The sequence below is a fragment of the Pinus tabuliformis genome, chromosome 6 (genome assembly GCF_031772625.1).
Source record: "Pinus tabuliformis cultivar Carrire ecotype Pingquan chromosome 6, CPIR1, whole genome shotgun sequence".
NCBI lineage: Eukaryota > Viridiplantae > Streptophyta > Pinopsida > Pinales > Pinaceae > Pinus > Pinus tabuliformis.
The window spans coordinates 313,643,214-313,660,673 of record NC_142292.1 but is presented as its reverse complement, the minus strand read 5'-3'; the positions used below and the strand labels follow the sequence as shown (position 1 = coordinate 313,660,673).

Here is a 17,460-nt window from a genome sequence, read left to right as displayed (position 1 = left end):
CTGAATAGTAAATGTGACACATCACACCTTAAATATTTTGTCTTGGTTGACTGCAACCCAAAACTCTCCGAAGGGACTAAGAAAGTTCAAAAGTTCCTTCCAAATTCTGAATAGTAAATGTGACACATCACACCTTAAATATTTTGTCTTGGTTGACTACAACCCAAAACTCTCCGAAGGGACTAAGAAAGTTCAAAAGTCCCTTGCAAATTCTGAATAGTAAATGTGACACATCACACCTTAAATATTTTGTCTTGGTTGACTACAACCCAAAACTCTCCGAAGGGACTAAGAAAGTTCAAAAGTCCCTTGCAAAGCATGCAATATGATCGTGCCTATCGTGGATTTGGGCCAAACCCTTATGTTGGTGTACAATGGCAAAGCAGGAGGAATAAATGAAACATGAATTTAAAAATGTCTAAATCGTCGTCAACAAGATCACATGCAAGATTAGTTGGGCCTCACAAACCCTATCTTGTTCTCTTTCCTCTTCGTTCTCAGATCTACAAACCCTAGAAACTGTCGGGAGCGAGCCTGTCTTTTCTGCGACTGAAATCTTCCAGATCCTGTGCAACAGCCATGGCTTGCATTGCAAAATATCATCCCCCTCTTAATATGCTCGATGAAAGTCCCAGGAAGCGCAGGAAACTAACTTCATCATGGGATGTTCTTCCCTCTGAGCTCCAGGTTGGTTTCTACTGTCGAATTTCTGACTTAATCAAAGTATTCTTTCCATTATATTTAGTTAACTGGGCTTCCTCCCGCCCTTCAGATTGTTGTTTGATATTGAATGCCAATCCGCTTGTGGGTTTAATAATTATAGTCATAGGGTTCTGTATCTTGTATTTTGATAAGTGGGGAATTAATGAACGGCCACATGTGCAGAGCCAGCCAACTATTATATCTGCTGACCCAGAAAATGGAGATGGAAAAGTAAGCGTCCCTATCTCATCAGGGGCAGAACACTCCGTTCCTTCTGACCATAGTCGGTCTGCTTCTTCAGCTTTGAAGCCCAAAGCAGGGATCTCCCGTAATGGATCTCCGCCATGGCGTAATGATGACAAGGATGGCCATTATGTGTTTGAACTTGGAGAGAATTTGACGCCACGCTGTAATGATAATTTTTCAATGTACTGCTGCTCATTTTATTTTCAAACCCTAGATCTGAACAAGGTTTTTCTTTTTTCTTTTTCTTGATGCCACAGGGTTATTAAAATAACCTTTTTTCTTGATATATTGTACTAATATGAGTAATTGTCCTCTGTGATTTCGCTGCTGCAGATAAAATACTCAGTAAAATGGGTGAAGGTAAGTACCTGAGAGGCAATATCTGTAAGAATTTTAGCATCATAATACCTTTTAAGTCAATGAATTTTATTTTTGATGGAGTCGTGCTTTATGTTTATAGGGGCATTTGGCCAAGTCTTGGAATGTTGGGACCGAAAATCGAAGGATTTTGTAGCTACCAAAATTGTTCGTGGTGTACAAAAATACCGAGAGGCAACAATGATCAAAATTGATGCGCTTCGTGAAGTTTCTAAGTATGACAAAAATAGCACACGGTATGAGAGACCATCTATTTTGATGTATTACTTGATGTGTGTTATTTTTACATCCATGATTTAATAGATGCGCATGCCTGGTAACGTGCTAAGATGATTTATTTGATTTAAAGGATATATTTCACAGTTTTTAAATGACTGCTTGAGATGTATGCCCTTTCGCAATACAGCTGCGTGCAGATGCACGAATGGTTTGACTATCGGAACCACACTTGCATTGTCAGTATTCTGTGGCAATTTATATTTTCGTCCTTTCTGGTTTACAAACACTTTAGAGCTCTGCATATGTATTCGGTTGTTAGTGTGTGTGTTTAAGGTTGTGGATGGATGTAAAAGCAGGTTTTTGAGAAGCTTGGGCCAAGCTTATATGATTTTCTACGGAAAAACGATTACCGTCCATTTCCAATTGATCTTGTCCGGGAGGTTGGAAGACAACTGTTGGAATCTGTAGCATGTGTGTAATTTTATTTTTATAAATGCTTTTGTCCGTGTCCAAAAATACATAAATTATTCAAATTTAGGAAAGAAACATATATATTAATGTGCATCCATATGAATCACAACCATTATGTAAAAAAATTTCCTTATTCAAATTTAGGAAAGAAACATATATATTAATGTGCATCCATATGAATCACAACCATTATATAAAAAAATTTCCATTTAATTTGAGTTTTCCTGGAAACAGATTTGGAGGTTTCCAAACATGAAATTCCTAAAGAATATGTTGTCTTGAAGCCAAGAGTGCAACATATCATAGTTAAAATCTAAAGTCTTTGACACCCTTAAACCTGGAACTAGTCTGAAAATCCTATACCATACTAAGAGCATATTTGTGCTAAGAGAGTTCAACATGCTTTTACAGCCACATTTTCTTCTTAACGGTGAAAACGGTTCTGTCCCACATAACACTGTTTGAAGGACAAATATCCATATCATAAAACAGATGCAAGCTTGAAATGCTTGTTCTATAGCTAGAAGTATTGTTATGACATTGTTCACAACTTTTAAGTACTTTGTTGAAGGAATTTAAAAGGATGTAAAAGTGATTTAGTGGATCAAAATGTTCAATGATGGGTATTATTGTGAGATTATTTGCCCGACATGCTCCTACTAAATTGAAAATGGGTTTTTCATGTTGTTTGGGCCAAATATTGTAACAGCAACACTAGTGCATTAACTATGCTAAAAGGCCACTTTCTTGTTAATTTGACCATGAATCTCTCTTTTACAAATAAATGTTTCTTAACTCTATTTACATTAGTGGTTTGATAAGAAAATTTCTATAGTCTCTTCACTGAATTTCTTAAAGTTTTTACATTTATGTTTTTGACAAAAAAGGGCTAACATTTTAACCTGGCTAAGTAAGGATTCTTTAAATAACCTTCTAGCTTGGTTCTTTTTTGTTCCATCTAAGCTTGGCAAAGTGTCATGAATTTACATTGAACAATGTAAGAATCTATTCTTCTCCAGAAACAATCAAGCCAACTCTTTTATTTTGCAAATTACGTACCATTTCTAGACATATTCTTTGAAATTTCTATGTTGAAGGTGTTGGATTTAGGTAAGTGATGAAGAATACAAACCTACAGTTCTATTATTTATCTATTAGACTAGTGCAAAATATAGGCAAAGTTGGAAGGGTTGGACATGACTATTCCAACCATACTCTTATTGGCCTGCAATACATATATTCGTAACACATACCTATAATACTAGTGTTCACTTATTCGACTAGTGCATATTGTAGGCAAATTGTTAAATGTTGGACTTCACTGTCTCAAGTTCACACATCAGCACTAAATATGCAACATATTGTGTGCATCTTTAGATATGTTTGAGATTGCAAGCTAATTGTTTAAATAAATGCAAGTATAAAACTTATATATGAGCAAAATAACCATCAATATTTTTTTCTAGCATTTTCGGCTGAAATCAAAATAGTATGCTAAAAAGTGTCATTTCAATGTCTGGAAATTAGGATATATAAATGTGAGATATATACTCTACATCTTTGGGTTATCTCCTTTTCAAATCTCAGCTTTTTTAGGCTACATGTTAATTGTTTGAACTTTGAACTTTGAAGAAATTCCTGAAAGGGCTTCGTAAATACTCGAATGAATGGACTTCGTAAGGCAGTGGTACCATACATTGTGTTATTTCAAAGATTTGACTTCCATATTTTCACAAAATACAGTGTCCTCAATAAATACTTATATATATAGATACTTATGTTTAGGATTATATATGTGTTGGAGCGGTTCCTTTATGTTTACTATAATCTTCATGCTAACAAGCTTTAGTTGACTTTTTTCATCAATTGTTCATAGAATATGCAAAAGATTTCATTGTCAAAATGTGGCAAAAATTACATTTCTCCTGATTTATTTTTTTTATTGTTCATGACAAGATAATCATGTTGCAAGAATGAGGTATCCTACAGTCTATTTGAATTTGGGGATATTTGTTTTCCTCCCATTTTTTTATAAGGATGTAGATTTCATTTTCATGTTGATGGTTTTTGCATGTATCTTATCTAGCCCCAAACGTTGGTAATGGAGAGGATCTTGAGAACTAGCCGTGGACACAGACTATTAGAGGTTAATGTTACAATTCCACTTCCAACTGTTATCAAAAAAAGTTTAATGGTAAGTGACATAAAGAATAGTTATTTAACGAGAGGGTTGAAAGGGAAACCTCATGTTTTAGTTCTAAGTCATTTATTTACATTTATTAGTTGTAAGTTATCTGTTTTTGAGCTTGACCAGATCAATTATTTTACTAATTCAATATGCATGGCTTGTATTTCTCACCCGATGTTAGTTACTTGACATGGTTGATATAACATTCAATTCTAGGCCACTTTTATTATAAGTTAGAGATTTTATTGATTAAAAGGATGTTCATATTCTGATTGGTTTACTTGGAGCTTGATTTAAAAATGTTTTGTAAATTCCACGTGGATGTTATTTTTTCAGGGTGAGCTCTTTGCACTAGTAAGGTCAGATGATTCCTAGAAAATAGGTATACAAAAAGCACATCTTTGGCCTTTGTTGTGTATCTGTTATTCTTTATATCATCGATGGAAGCTTATTGATGATGTAAAACAGAGGATAGGAAGGTCTTGCCAATTCTCTTGACCAAACAAAATAAAATGGAGTGGTAGAATTGTGTTTTAAAGGGTGAGCTAGAAATTAGTACTTGAAAGGTAGAACTTGAGATGGAAAGCCATCTGATTTGGATCTAGAAACACAACAAACCATGAAAAAAAATGATGGTATTGATGAGTCTTCCTAGCAAATAAGCTCTAACTGTTAGACTACTGCCCAAATTTTGGTTATTTGCAATAGCAATAGTGACTCTAGCTTTATTTGTATGAATAGTGACTTTGGCCATTGTCTTATTCGTTGCCTATGAATTATTTTGATTTTCAAATTCCAACTAGTTTGTTGTTAAATTAATTAAAGCTTTGATGACAAACATATAGTTTTCAAAGCTCTTTCCTTAATCTATTTTCTTGAGCAAATTTGTCTTTTTACTTTAGGTACCGTATATTTCTACTGTGTGACATATGCTATGATATAATTGCCTGGATAAATAGACAGAAGTGTTGTACAACATAGTCTTTTTTAAATCTAAAGAAACAATATTTCCAAATACAAAGTTTATTAATTAAGAACATCTTTTAGACTTCTTTGCTAAGTTATGATTATATTTCGGTAGGGGATTTTGTGTATGCTGATATTGTGTTGTCTCTTTGGTTTCTATCAGGTAACAATGGTTAATAAGGAATGTTTTCTTGGGCAGTAGGCACACATCTTATTTTATTATCGATAGGAAAATCCATGATTTTCAGGCATGGCAACAAAAACGCAGATGTCACTGAGAAATCCAAAGTCCGTGTTGGATGAATTTAATACTAGTGATAATTTTGATTCCTTGTCAGATAAAGAATGTCACGAGTCAAATTCAAATAAACAGAAGCAACTCAAGAGTGAAAGTGAAGCAATTTCTTTCTATCCAAGTCAATTTCTTTTATTTGTTGGTTGTTGTCATGTTTTGAGTGTGGACTTATGAAATTCCAAATTGCATGTTGGTTTATGTAAAGGGGATATATATATATATATATATATATATATATATATATATATATATATATATATATATATATATATATATATATATATATATATCATGTGTCGTTCATGGTTTACGGAGATCCGTGTTACATTTGCATAGAAGTTTAGATATCATTAAGATATCTAAACACCAAACAACAATAACATTGAGATTTTTCTTTCACTCAACCTATAACATATTGCATCTGTTTTCATCATTGTTCTTCTTCCATATGCTATCCACTTACCACATTTCGTTTGCAGTATTTGGTGCATTTGCTAGTTATAGGTCATTTATAGATTATAAATGTCTTTAGAGTTTCACTTCTAATTGAGTATTCAACTGAACATATTGATTCTCTTATACATAATTATTTTTCCCTCCAACCAGTTTTCATAACTTCCATAACAATTAGGTAGGGACCTCCAACTTCGATGTTTCTTTGCTTGTTTAGTAAAATATTTCTGAGATTTTAATTTATTGAAAGTTGTAGAATTTACAATCTATGAAGTTTCAAGGTCTAATTTTTAAAAGTCTAATTCTTTAAAGGGTGCTAGCTCAATGGAAAAGAACCTAATTTACATGCAGGAGGTTGGTGATTCGATTCCATTATGCCCTGACATCCATATGGAATGGTGACGATCAATTTTTGGTGACAGAGACTCTTTTGACCATCGCCAATGAGCTTTGGTGACATTTTTCGACCCTCACCAAAATATGAAATGGTGATGGTCAATGAACGCCACCATATATACGCATCAATAGTGATGACCCTCAAAGGTCCATAACCATAAATTGTTGTTGTTGATATGGAATGGTGACGGTCACTATCTGTCATTATAGTCATTATTCGTGATGGATCTTGAATGTTACCACAACACCTATACTTCTGGTAATGCGGCTTTTGGTGATGGTCAACGAAAATCACCATATATATGCACCAATAGTGATGGCCATGAAAGATCCATAACAATAAATTGTTGTTGTTCATAAGAAATGGTGACAGTCACTATTCGTCATTATAATCAATATTTGTGATGGACCTTGAATGCTACCATAACACGTACACTTTTGGTGACGCCACCTTTGGTGACATTCAGTTTTTGGTGACGAACACTATGGTCTATCACCATTACTCATATGAAATGGTGACGGTCACTATCCATAATTATAAATCATTATTGGTGACGGACTTTGAATGTCACTACAACACCTATACTTTTGGCAAGCCACCTTTGATGACATTCAATTTTTGGTGACGGAGGCTATGGTCCATTACCATTGCTCATATGAAATGTTGATGGTCGCTATCCGTCATTATAAATCATTATTGGTGATGGAATTTGAATGTCACTACAACACCTATATTTTTTTCGATGCCACCTTTGGTGACGTTCAGTTTTTGGTGACAAAGGCTCTTTTGACCATCACCGATGAGCTTATGGTGACATTTTTCGCCCCTAACCAATGTCCTTTTCTCTTGTAGTGGCACCAGTTAGATACTGAATTATCCAAAGTTGTTGACTATTGGTTGCAAGAAAATTTGGAGGCTTACATTATTGAATTTGTTGTAGAGAACCATCAATCCTTCTCTAAAGCCGAAACAATGTTTATGTATGTGTTGTGGGGAATATTGTTAAAATTAATTCCTTTGTGTATCAAGGTCCTTTTGGTGGAAGATAGAGTATTGCTTTTTAGGAAACCAACGTGGCAGTGTAAAATTTAAATATTAGGGGTGGGGTTAATGGAAGAGATTCTCTTAGTTGCAGAAGATGAGGGGAAGTACGATGAATACAAACTAGTTTTGTAAGGCATGGTCTTTTAGGGCACTTAAGAGGGGACAAATAGCTTATGAGTGGTGGGAAACAAAGTTGCGAGTGATTAGGAGAAGGCGAAGAGAGCTACAACAAATTGGTGAAGTATTGAGTATTCTGAGCTTGCGGATAAGAGGAATGGGAAACCTGGAGTTGCGGAATATTAAAATAGGAGAAGGATCTCACTCTAGTGAAGTAGGAGGATCTAAACAAGATGTGATAGAACAGCATAGAGAGATTGGAGCACACCAGGCATCAGAAGGAATCTAGACACTCATAATGCCTACACAATCAGTTGCAACAATTGATCAGAGTACTCTTATTGATGAAGAGATGAATTTCATCATGAGGTGTTTATTCCTTTGAGATGACTCATTCCCCACAAGTAGTAATCTGCAAGGTAGTGATGTAGATAGTTCTCTCCCTAACCTCCCCCTGGTTCTCTATAAAAATCCCATCAATTTGTTTTCCAAATTAATTAAAACTTTGAAGTTTCTCAAAGCTCATAGTGAATACACAATTGGTAGCTTTAGTGGTTCTATGACTTCTAGTATTGGAATTTAGTTGTAGTCTATATATTTTTTACAACTTGGTTTCCAAGGTTTTATTCTAGTTCCACTTGGTCATACACCAATGGCTAGGAATGTGGCAGGGTCATTCACCTGCTATCCTAATTTCATTGGTTGAGGAGATGAATATTATGAACAAAACTCGTACTTGTGTGTAGCCATCTAGAGAGCCAAACATACCACAGATGCTTCTAATATTATTGAGTTATAGACAACCTTGCCAGATAGAGTGCTCTGATTGTTCATCAACTGGTATGATTTAAATTTGAATCCAACTCTTGATTTAGTTAAACAGGAGTTTATCAAAGAACACAGGCTTCCTCAAATAGAGAAGGACTTGCTTAATTATGGGAAATTAGGAAATGAGAGGGAGATACTAGGTGGGAAAGCATGTAATGATTTAAGGATGCAATTATAAAATTGACTTACCCTATTCCTATGCATCACCAAAAGGATTGGGTTATTAAAGCATTGTTTCCTCTAAGTAAAGTTCTCTTAACACAATAGAAGTTTGATAAATTACAAGATAAACTAGATCTAGCTATGAAAATCAAGGGAATGGTGGGACATCCTCACGATTGTAGGGCAAGCACTACTTCTAGTGACCATACTATTATTGGCTTACAACATGATATTATTGATCTAATGGACAGATTGAAGGATATGAACACTATACAATGTTCACATCCACATGCCTGGTGCACTAATTTTCATGTTGAAGGGCATCATGCTAGTAAGTTCCCAAGGTTGTAGAGTACAATACCTTATGTTATGCCTATGGGAACACCTTTGCCATCGCCTAGAACAACTATCAGAATTGTGGAAGTTTCTACAAGTGTTCCTTATTAGGGGCATACCTAATATCATGCATTTCCTAATCATCAAGATACATCCGCCAATCAATACTAAGATATGTCACACTTATGGTCATGCAATTCATCTTTGTCCCACTTTGTAGAACTATTATAGTGTTACAAATAATATTTTTTTTGAGTCCTATGGGTCTCTGACTCACCATACATACCAGTGCAGATATTTGGATGCTCTAGTTGATTTCCTTGATCGTACTACATTCCAAGTTAATGAAGCTCCTCAACGATGAGGGCGAGGTGGAAAAAACAGAGGAATAATTGGAGGTAGAAGTCTAATTCGATGCTACAACTATGATAAAGAGGGTCATGTTTCTTATGATTTTCCATTTCCAAGGACGCCCGAGTGTTCTCATTTCCGAGTAAACATTCATGCTACTAAGGATTTTCCAGAGTTAATTCCTCACTAGGAATAGTGTAGCCAAAAAGAGGTTCAAATATAATTAATGCAGAGCCTAGAGAGCCTGAATCAACTCCTCATCCTAACATTAACGTTATCACTAGAGGATGCAAGGGCAATAGAGTGGATAAGAAGGTACATGAGCAACCTTTCATAATGAATCCTACATCTCCAAAGAAGTCTTATGATCCTACTCAACAAAAGGAGTACTACAAGGATGTTACTAAAATATTTAAGTTGTTGGTTTCTTCTTATAACACTCAAGCAGAACAATAATAAAAGGGACAAATGAATACTCCTCAATCTCCACAAGAGACATCTCAGCCCATCATGAAGTGCTAAGTTATTTCTATACATTATGAGTGATGAGTATTTATCTCATCAGTGGCGCAAGAAGCTTAAGATTTTTGTAAAGGATGAATAATTTTCAGAATGTCCCATTTCTACTAACTTTTCTGAGCTTGATTCTAGATGTGTCCTCCACAACAAATTTAACATGGCAATCCCACATCTACTGTCTTTTACAAGCCCTCTAGGTAAATGTGAAGAGGAGTGCTACTATGACATGACCCGAATTTCTAGTTCCAATTAAGGAAGTGGGGCATACAAATGAGATGTATTAACCACAAACTGACATCCTATAGGGACTATAGATCACCCAAGAGCCGAAGAAACACCCTAGGTGGTCAATACTAGAGTTGGAACCTTGTTTCACTAACCTAGAGCCCAAACCACATGCATGATAAGGTGAGGGTGTAGTTATATGCCTCCAATTGCATGCACAACACTGCCTGAGTGCAGTTATAACCCAACATCTCTAGTTTATAAGGTGGATCCTAAGATTTGAGCCACCTTTCTATGTCAACCTCCAAACCACTACCCAGAACTACTAGTAACTTCTTTGAATGATAAATGACATAATTAGAAGACTAAACATACAAACCTGAGGAAAAAACTTGACAGATTGACTAGAACATACTAGGAATTTTTTCAAACACATGGTAAACAGATAAGCTATAGGTCATGAAGGCATATTTGAGTGTAAATATCTATTCCTTAGTTGTGAATCACCGAGAAGGTCTAATTCCCTCTCAACTAGTTGCAACAACGCTTGTTATCCCATGCATTCATCAATCAAATTATCAACATAACAACGACCACAGTTGAAACATATCTTAAATCATGCTTATAGAAAACATACAACCAAGAAATTAACCATGATATAACAGACATAAAAGACACATAATAAAAATTATGAATGCTCATAAAAAATAATAGGAAAATATATTTGTATTACTTATGCAAATTCGAACCAAGTCGGGGACTTCCATGTACCACTCGACCATAAATTGAGTTGAACCAAATCCTTCTTTCAACCAATCACCCACATGCCATATTCGAAGCATGAATGTGGGATATCATGGGATAAACCAAGACATAAATAACCAAGGGAATACAGAGGTTAAACTACCTCCACCTTCAAACTATTGTGATCTCGCCAAAACCAGTCAAGAGATCACAAAACCAAAACAAGATTGGATGCCTCAGAATTCCTTCACCGTACATTGAGGAATTTTCCAGTCTCCACCCACCTATCAAGGGATTCTCATAGAAAACCATCTAGACCCCCAACCCTTGGGAATTTTCCTGAGACCACCTCACCAAGTTCCAAAATCTTCTCTCAATCCAAAGCTTAACCAAGAAATGAATCCCATCACACCATGACTATCCAGGAAATGGAAAGGCAAGGCTGAAGCCACTATCAAACCTAAAAACACCCATGCCAATTACAACAAATGAACCAAAAAAATAAATGCATGTATTATGTATTCAAACCTCAGTTAGGAAATCACACGTGCAACCTGTTACCTGCAAAATCCTCCTACTAAAGTTGTTGATCCAACCATCTCCTTGTTTTCCTCACTTTCTTTGCTTGTCTTTTTCCTTCTTTTTCTTGCTTTCTTGCTTTCTCCTCTTGGTTTTCTTCTCTCTTTCTCACTAATTCCAAAAAAAACTAACAAAAGGTTGTGAACTTGTCCTCAAAATCCTTCCTATTATTGAGGCCTCTATTCTCTTCATTTTCCTTCTAATTTCACTCTCGTGAAAATTTGTGTCTCTTCACCTTCCTTTTCTCCTATTTCATTTTTTTCATAGATAAAATGCCAATTAATTCCTATTTTCCTTTTCCAATGCTTTTTCCAATTTCCTTAGCCATTAATAAACCAAAAGTGATGCCCACTATAGTGCTTTTCCCAACATTCAACTTGGAATACGTGTCCCATGAAATTGGTCTTATTTTTCCTTTATTAACCTTTATTACATGAAATTTTAATTCGAGGTTATTACAAACCCATCCCCCTTACGTGAACATCGTCCTTAGTGTTCTTTGACACCTATGACTAGCAAAACGGTTGAAAACCAAAACATACTGCCCACGGATATTTATAACATAGCTTGATCTAGTATTTACAATGAAAAACTGCTGCAAACCATGACCAATATGAAAAACATAAAAACCTATTGTAGATGCTACAACCACCCTCTTTTTTTCCTATGCTTTGATTTTTTAGCCTTCCCTTCTATCCATAGGAGATTAGCTTCTACTCTTGTCAAGTATTTGTGCTTTGATCAAGTCTTATCATTTCATGTTGTGCTTGTGTTTGCTTGTTTTCATATTGATCTCATCTTTTTAAGTCACAAGCTAGCCTTTTTACTTGACCTTGCAGCAGTTCTTGGATTGCCTCCAGAAACTGTGCAATCTTAGAAGGCAACCCAACCTTGATGATGGAAACTGCACAATCTAGAATGGAAACTCAGCCTTGAGCTTGAGAACTACGCAGTCCTAGATAGCATCCTAGCACTAAGCTCAAAAATTGCGCAAATCATTCCTAGAGCTCAAAAATTGTGCAATGCACTAATCCAAGATTGCCCAATCCCCAGAAATTGTGTAATCCTTCTTGTAAGTGTGCATGGTAAGGTTTTTGAAAAAAAAAAATATATATGAAAAAGCATCCCTAGAAATTAGGGGATCATCATTAATTTCCCCGAAGGTGCCACAATCATTATTTTTAGAATTTGCCACAAAGTGGGAGTTTTTCCTTAATTTTAGGCATGCACATCATAAACCCTAATCTACCCAAATCTATTTAATATACGCATATAGATCTCATTTGTACATTTGATCTTGGAGCTCTAGCATTCCCAAGGAGATTAAGGAGCCTTCAGGGGAGTTTGCTCTGGGTGAGTTTTTCTTTTGTTGTCTTTTGTCACTTTTTCTATCACTTTTCATCGTTTCACTTATGCGAGTGTTGTTTTGCTTGTTTCTCTTCATGGTTTATAGTGTTTTAACTTATATTAGCTTTTATAAGTGTTGCTTTAGCTTGTCATTTTCCTTTCATAAGTGTCGCATTAGCTTTCTTGTTTTTGTACACCAGTGATCGTTGTTTCGACGACTCTTCATGCATATTTTTTTCCTTCCATTTGTTGATTTTATGCACTTGATTCACATTGGTATATCCATACTTATTTATATTTTCACTTTAACTTGCATTATCACTTAGATATGCTCATTTCCCACACCCTCACTGGGAAGATCTGCACTTCGCTTGGCCAAACACTACCTTGCCTAACTCAACATTGTTCAAGTCCAAGGATCAAGCTGAAAGCTTGGCCTATCAGACTGCACAATGTGCAGTACAGGCTGTCCCAACTTCACATTGAGCAATTTCATGGCTCAAGCCTACTACCTTGGCCATTGAGATTGTGCAATGTGCAATCTCTCCCTAACTCTTCCTAGGCTGAATTGTGCATTGCACAGTCTCAAGCCTCAAGCTACATCATTGGCTATTGAGACTGTGCAATGCACAGTCCCTCCAGCCAATCTCCCTCCCTTGACCTCAAAAATTGCGACATCTTTCTCATCATTTCACTAGTTTGTTGCCCGATCTTGCTTTAAAATTTGATTTGTTGAAGCTAATGTTTTCTTGCCATGAGTGCATTTTCCTCCTACAGGTATTACATTTGTTGAGCACTTCTCCGCAACAGTCACTATTACCATGGAACCCAAGAGAGTTGATTCAAAGGATACCATAGAGAGAAGTATCGGAGAATCAGTCAAGAGTATGGTAGTAAACTTACGAGTGTATTCAGATACTCAACTGTTTGTGGGAAATGAATCAGATCTTACATGGCATAAAGTGAATTAAGCTTTCTCATTAAATAACTTCAAAGTATATCTAGACGACCGACAAGTATACAATAATGTTTAGTGGTTGAGATTACACAATGTTGCATGTATACATCCATCCTTCCCATGTGCAGATTCTATCAGCTAGATTGTTTCACATATTGATCTAAAGAATATGACTTTGAGAAATTATAGTGAACAAAAGCTTGCTACTTTTATGGCAACAAATTACTATCTTATGTACTATTTTCCTAAGCTAGAAACACTCATGGATTCATACTTCTATGCCACCAATAGTTATGTGAGCATGAAGTATATTGTTAAAAGTTGGGTGAAAGATCCATCAAAGTTTTGTCAGAAACTCACCAACACTTACAAGAAAAAGTCTCTCAGGAGGGCCTATCAGTTCTTGGTTATCCTAACTTGCAAAATCTATGGTCAGCAGATCACTGAGACCTTTCCTCGAGGGTGGGAAATCTTATTGAACCACGTTGTGAATGAGGGGCAGTATTCAAATAGTCAAACTTGTTGGCTCGATAGTTAAGTATCCATGTAGTGAACGCCCCAAATCCTCACAAGGGTGGGCAAGCAACATTCTAGATGTATTCATATTTACTGGATGCAATATGTGCGCACAATTGATTCCCTAGCATGAACTAGACTTGGACACCTTGAGACCCTGTTATGCACATCCACTGTAGGTTTCTCTCATATTGCATCCATTGAGGAGTAATGGAGAATCTAACCAACCACTTCCTCATTCTGTTATACAAGATGATCTTTGAATAAGAACCACCTTGCATCTCACGTGGGGTAATGAAAGTAGTAGTAGAGATATAAGATTGGTTTTCCTCATCGGATGACACCTTCCTTAGAGTGTTCAGTGAATAGAAGTCACCACATATTTTGCCAAGGTATGCCACCAAAATAAACTTGTCATGCAAGAAGTTTCATATCATCTCTCCACATGGGTTTCATGAGATCAAGAACCTGAAATTCGTGGATACCGAAGGAAAGGTTATAGAGAATTTTTCATTTGGTACTAGGAATTTTAATCCATATGATCCTTGTGGTGTTTGAAGAGACCATTGTGTGAGAATTCATTTTCAGTGGCTAAGCGGGAAATTTCACTGGTTAGAGGAGGATCCATGGAAAAATTATCATAATGCCTCCAAGTCCCATGTGCCAGTTATTTTTATAGGGACTTCATAGGTGACTCCGTAGAAGGAATCTAATCTAAAATAAATACCAGCAAAAGGGAGCAACCCTACACATGAAAAGGGAAATATTAAGGTTGCATATAGCCCAGGGGGATAATGAAGCCCTAAGATGAAAGAAAATCCAACTATTATGAAAGTAGCTTTGGCAACAAAGTCAAGCAGAAAACAAAGGATGCAGGGAGTAGCATGGAGGAAGAGGGAAGAACAGAGGAGATCGGAGGAAGAAAAGAAGAAGCAAGAACGATAAGAGAAGAAGAAGTGAGAAGAAGAAGAGAGGAAAAAGGAAATAATAGAAGAAAAACCTAGAAATATGTTGAGGAGTAAGAACAAAACCGATAACTATAGGAGGAGAGCATACAAATGCAGGACTAGGAGCTTGCTTAGAAAATTGAATAATTGATTGATATTGTAGACATGGAGGAGGAACCAGATTCGCAAAATCAAGATTTCAACCTAATTCTGAGTACACAATAGGTCATCATTCAGTCTCCACCCCCACCAGCAGTAGAGTTAGCTCCAAGTGAGGAAGAGGAAGTTGGTCCTCTTGATGATGATCTGGTCATAGACATGTAAAATATCTCATACAATGAACTTCAGAAAAATATTGTAAAAGTGCGTAAGAAGCATTTTCTGGATGACCTCACATCTCATCCATTTATTAGAGAAATGGTGTTATGGTAGACACTAGGAAGAATCCCAATTCCATTTCTACAGCCAGCTTGGCCTTCGCAGGTCCAACAAATTTGAATACTGAGTATTTTATGGCCAAGAATAAGCAATTGGCACAAAACTTGTAGGTCGTTAGGAAATAAATTGAACAATTCCACGCAGTAGCCCTACATGTAGCTTCCACATAGGTTCATCTGGAGGAAATGGAGGCAACAATACTTGGAGAAGTATCGACACTTGGAGAGACCATGTGAAATATTTATGAGGAGTTTGTTACCGTGCATAAGGTAGTTTTCCACTTGAACGAATTGTAGCAAAAATGTAGATACTTTATCAAAACTCTTATGGTTTTACTAGCATCCACCACTGGCATGCATGAATGGTCAATGTGATACAAACGGGCACCACGTGAACTAGGAAAGAAAACAAAGCAGGAGGCAGAGATGAAGAAAGCAAAGGTTTGTATACTCATCTAGAACAACAAACAACTCTCCTCGTTCTTTGCTATCATTTAGGCCTTGTATGCATGATTTTATAATAGCATGGATGTCTTAGTTAAGACCCAAAAGATCCCATCATTTGGCTCCCTCGTTGAAGTCAAATGCAAGAACTAGGTTAGGCAGGAGATAGATGAATACTTGGAGCAATGCAAATAGATTGGCATCAGAGAAGATCTTGAAGTGAACATACAAAACATGCAGAAGTACATCAGTGGCCTTGTCCAAATCAAAATGATGTTGCTCATGTTGAAGATAGAAGTACAAACCAGTTCCAAGTTAGTGTACCCAGATGCCATGGAGGCTAGAGTTTGCTTCGAATGTGACATCATCACACAGTTTGAGGGACTCATTTCATATTACAGAGCTTGGGTTCATTACGTGACTGAGACACATCAAGTGGAAGTTAGGGGAGTCCAAGAATCACAAAGGGGAATGTGAAGAGTCACCCCCTTTTATTATAAATACATCCTCATAGCTCATGTAAAGGGCTTTTGGGAGCCAAGATTTTGGCTAGGCTTAGACTTAGAATCAAGAGCTTGGGAGTTTTTTGAGAGCCTTGGCTTCTCCATAGCATAGAGGGTGTATCTTTCTTTGGAGGAGTAGTTGATGTAGACTTCATGTTCCACTATTGGGGCTAGTGGTCTGTCAATGGTGTATGTATGATTAGACCTTTCACTTTAATAAAAGTTCAGAGCTGACACATTTTCATGCATATGTTGTGAATATAGTTGGACTATTCTTGTTGTATTTGTGATGCATTTTATATAACTTACGATTATTCTTATGAATTATTTCATTTTCATTGGTATGAATCTTATTGAATGTGTGTTGTTGTATCGCTATTAACTTCTTAGCTATTTTGCATATTAGCTTGTGATGTCAATTATGATCATGTGTTCTTTCCAAGATGCATATTATTACGTGATTCTAAGGGGATCACTCAGTTTCTCTTCATCTGTTAGAACCTTCATGCATCGCACTTGAATTTATGCAGGGTCTCACACTTGCTCTCACCAAACTCACCATACATCACTCTATGCAATATTGCAACCAAGGAATATCATTAACACCCACTGCATCAGCAATTAGGTCGTATTTCAAGATGGTACTCCTACACAAAAAGGTGTGAGGTCTAATTGAGACTACATATTAGGGAGATCCCATGAATTTTTGCGGCTCTAGCACCATCAACACAACCATACCACTTATTGGAGCTTTAGAACAAAAATAATTGTGATATCTACAACCATATACATATATACATGTACATATAGAAAAAATCATTTACTTGACCCAACAAATAATGAAGGATATAAAGTTTGCATCTGATCAGACATCTCCCATGTAGCTTCATCGGGCCTAAAGTTATTCGAGTGCACTTTAACTTACTCAATTACTTGGCTCCAGAGCATGAGGTTTTTCCACTACAATATACACTGAGGCTATGGTTAGAATTCTCCCTATGGTGCCACTTGCAATACAGACCAATCAATCACATGATCAACATCCTAGACATACTTCTTAAGTAATGAAGCATGGAAAACATCACAGA

At 36.3% G+C, this 17,460-nt stretch overlaps 1 protein-coding gene across 4 annotated transcripts; it reads left to right on the top strand.

The window, feature by feature from the left end:
- Positions 1–355: 355 nt before the first annotated feature.
- Positions 356–4,999, top strand: LOC149258561 (serine/threonine-protein kinase AFC2-like). Of its 4 annotated transcripts, XR_016256834.1 has the most exons (6): positions 356–687; positions 886–1,111; positions 1,282–1,308; positions 1,409–1,562; positions 4,103–4,210; positions 4,541–4,998. XR_016256834.1 is itself a non-coding variant. In XM_089415531.1 (5 exons), the coding sequence occupies exons 1-5, from the start codon at positions 580–582 to the stop codon at positions 4,116–4,118; spliced, it is 531 nt and encodes a 176-aa protein (XP_089271657.1). In that variant the 5' UTR covers positions 356–579; the 3' UTR covers positions 4,119–4,999. The 4 variants fall into 4 exon arrangements, 3 of the variants coding, with proteins under 3 accessions (XP_089271657.1, XP_089271649.1, XP_089271652.1); XM_089415531.1 differs by having other exon boundaries at positions 4,103–4,999; XM_089415523.1 differs by lacking the exons at positions 4,103–4,210; positions 4,541–4,998 and adding an exon at positions 1,733–1,940 and having other exon boundaries at positions 375–687.
- Positions 5,000–17,460: the final 12,461 nt, after the last annotated feature.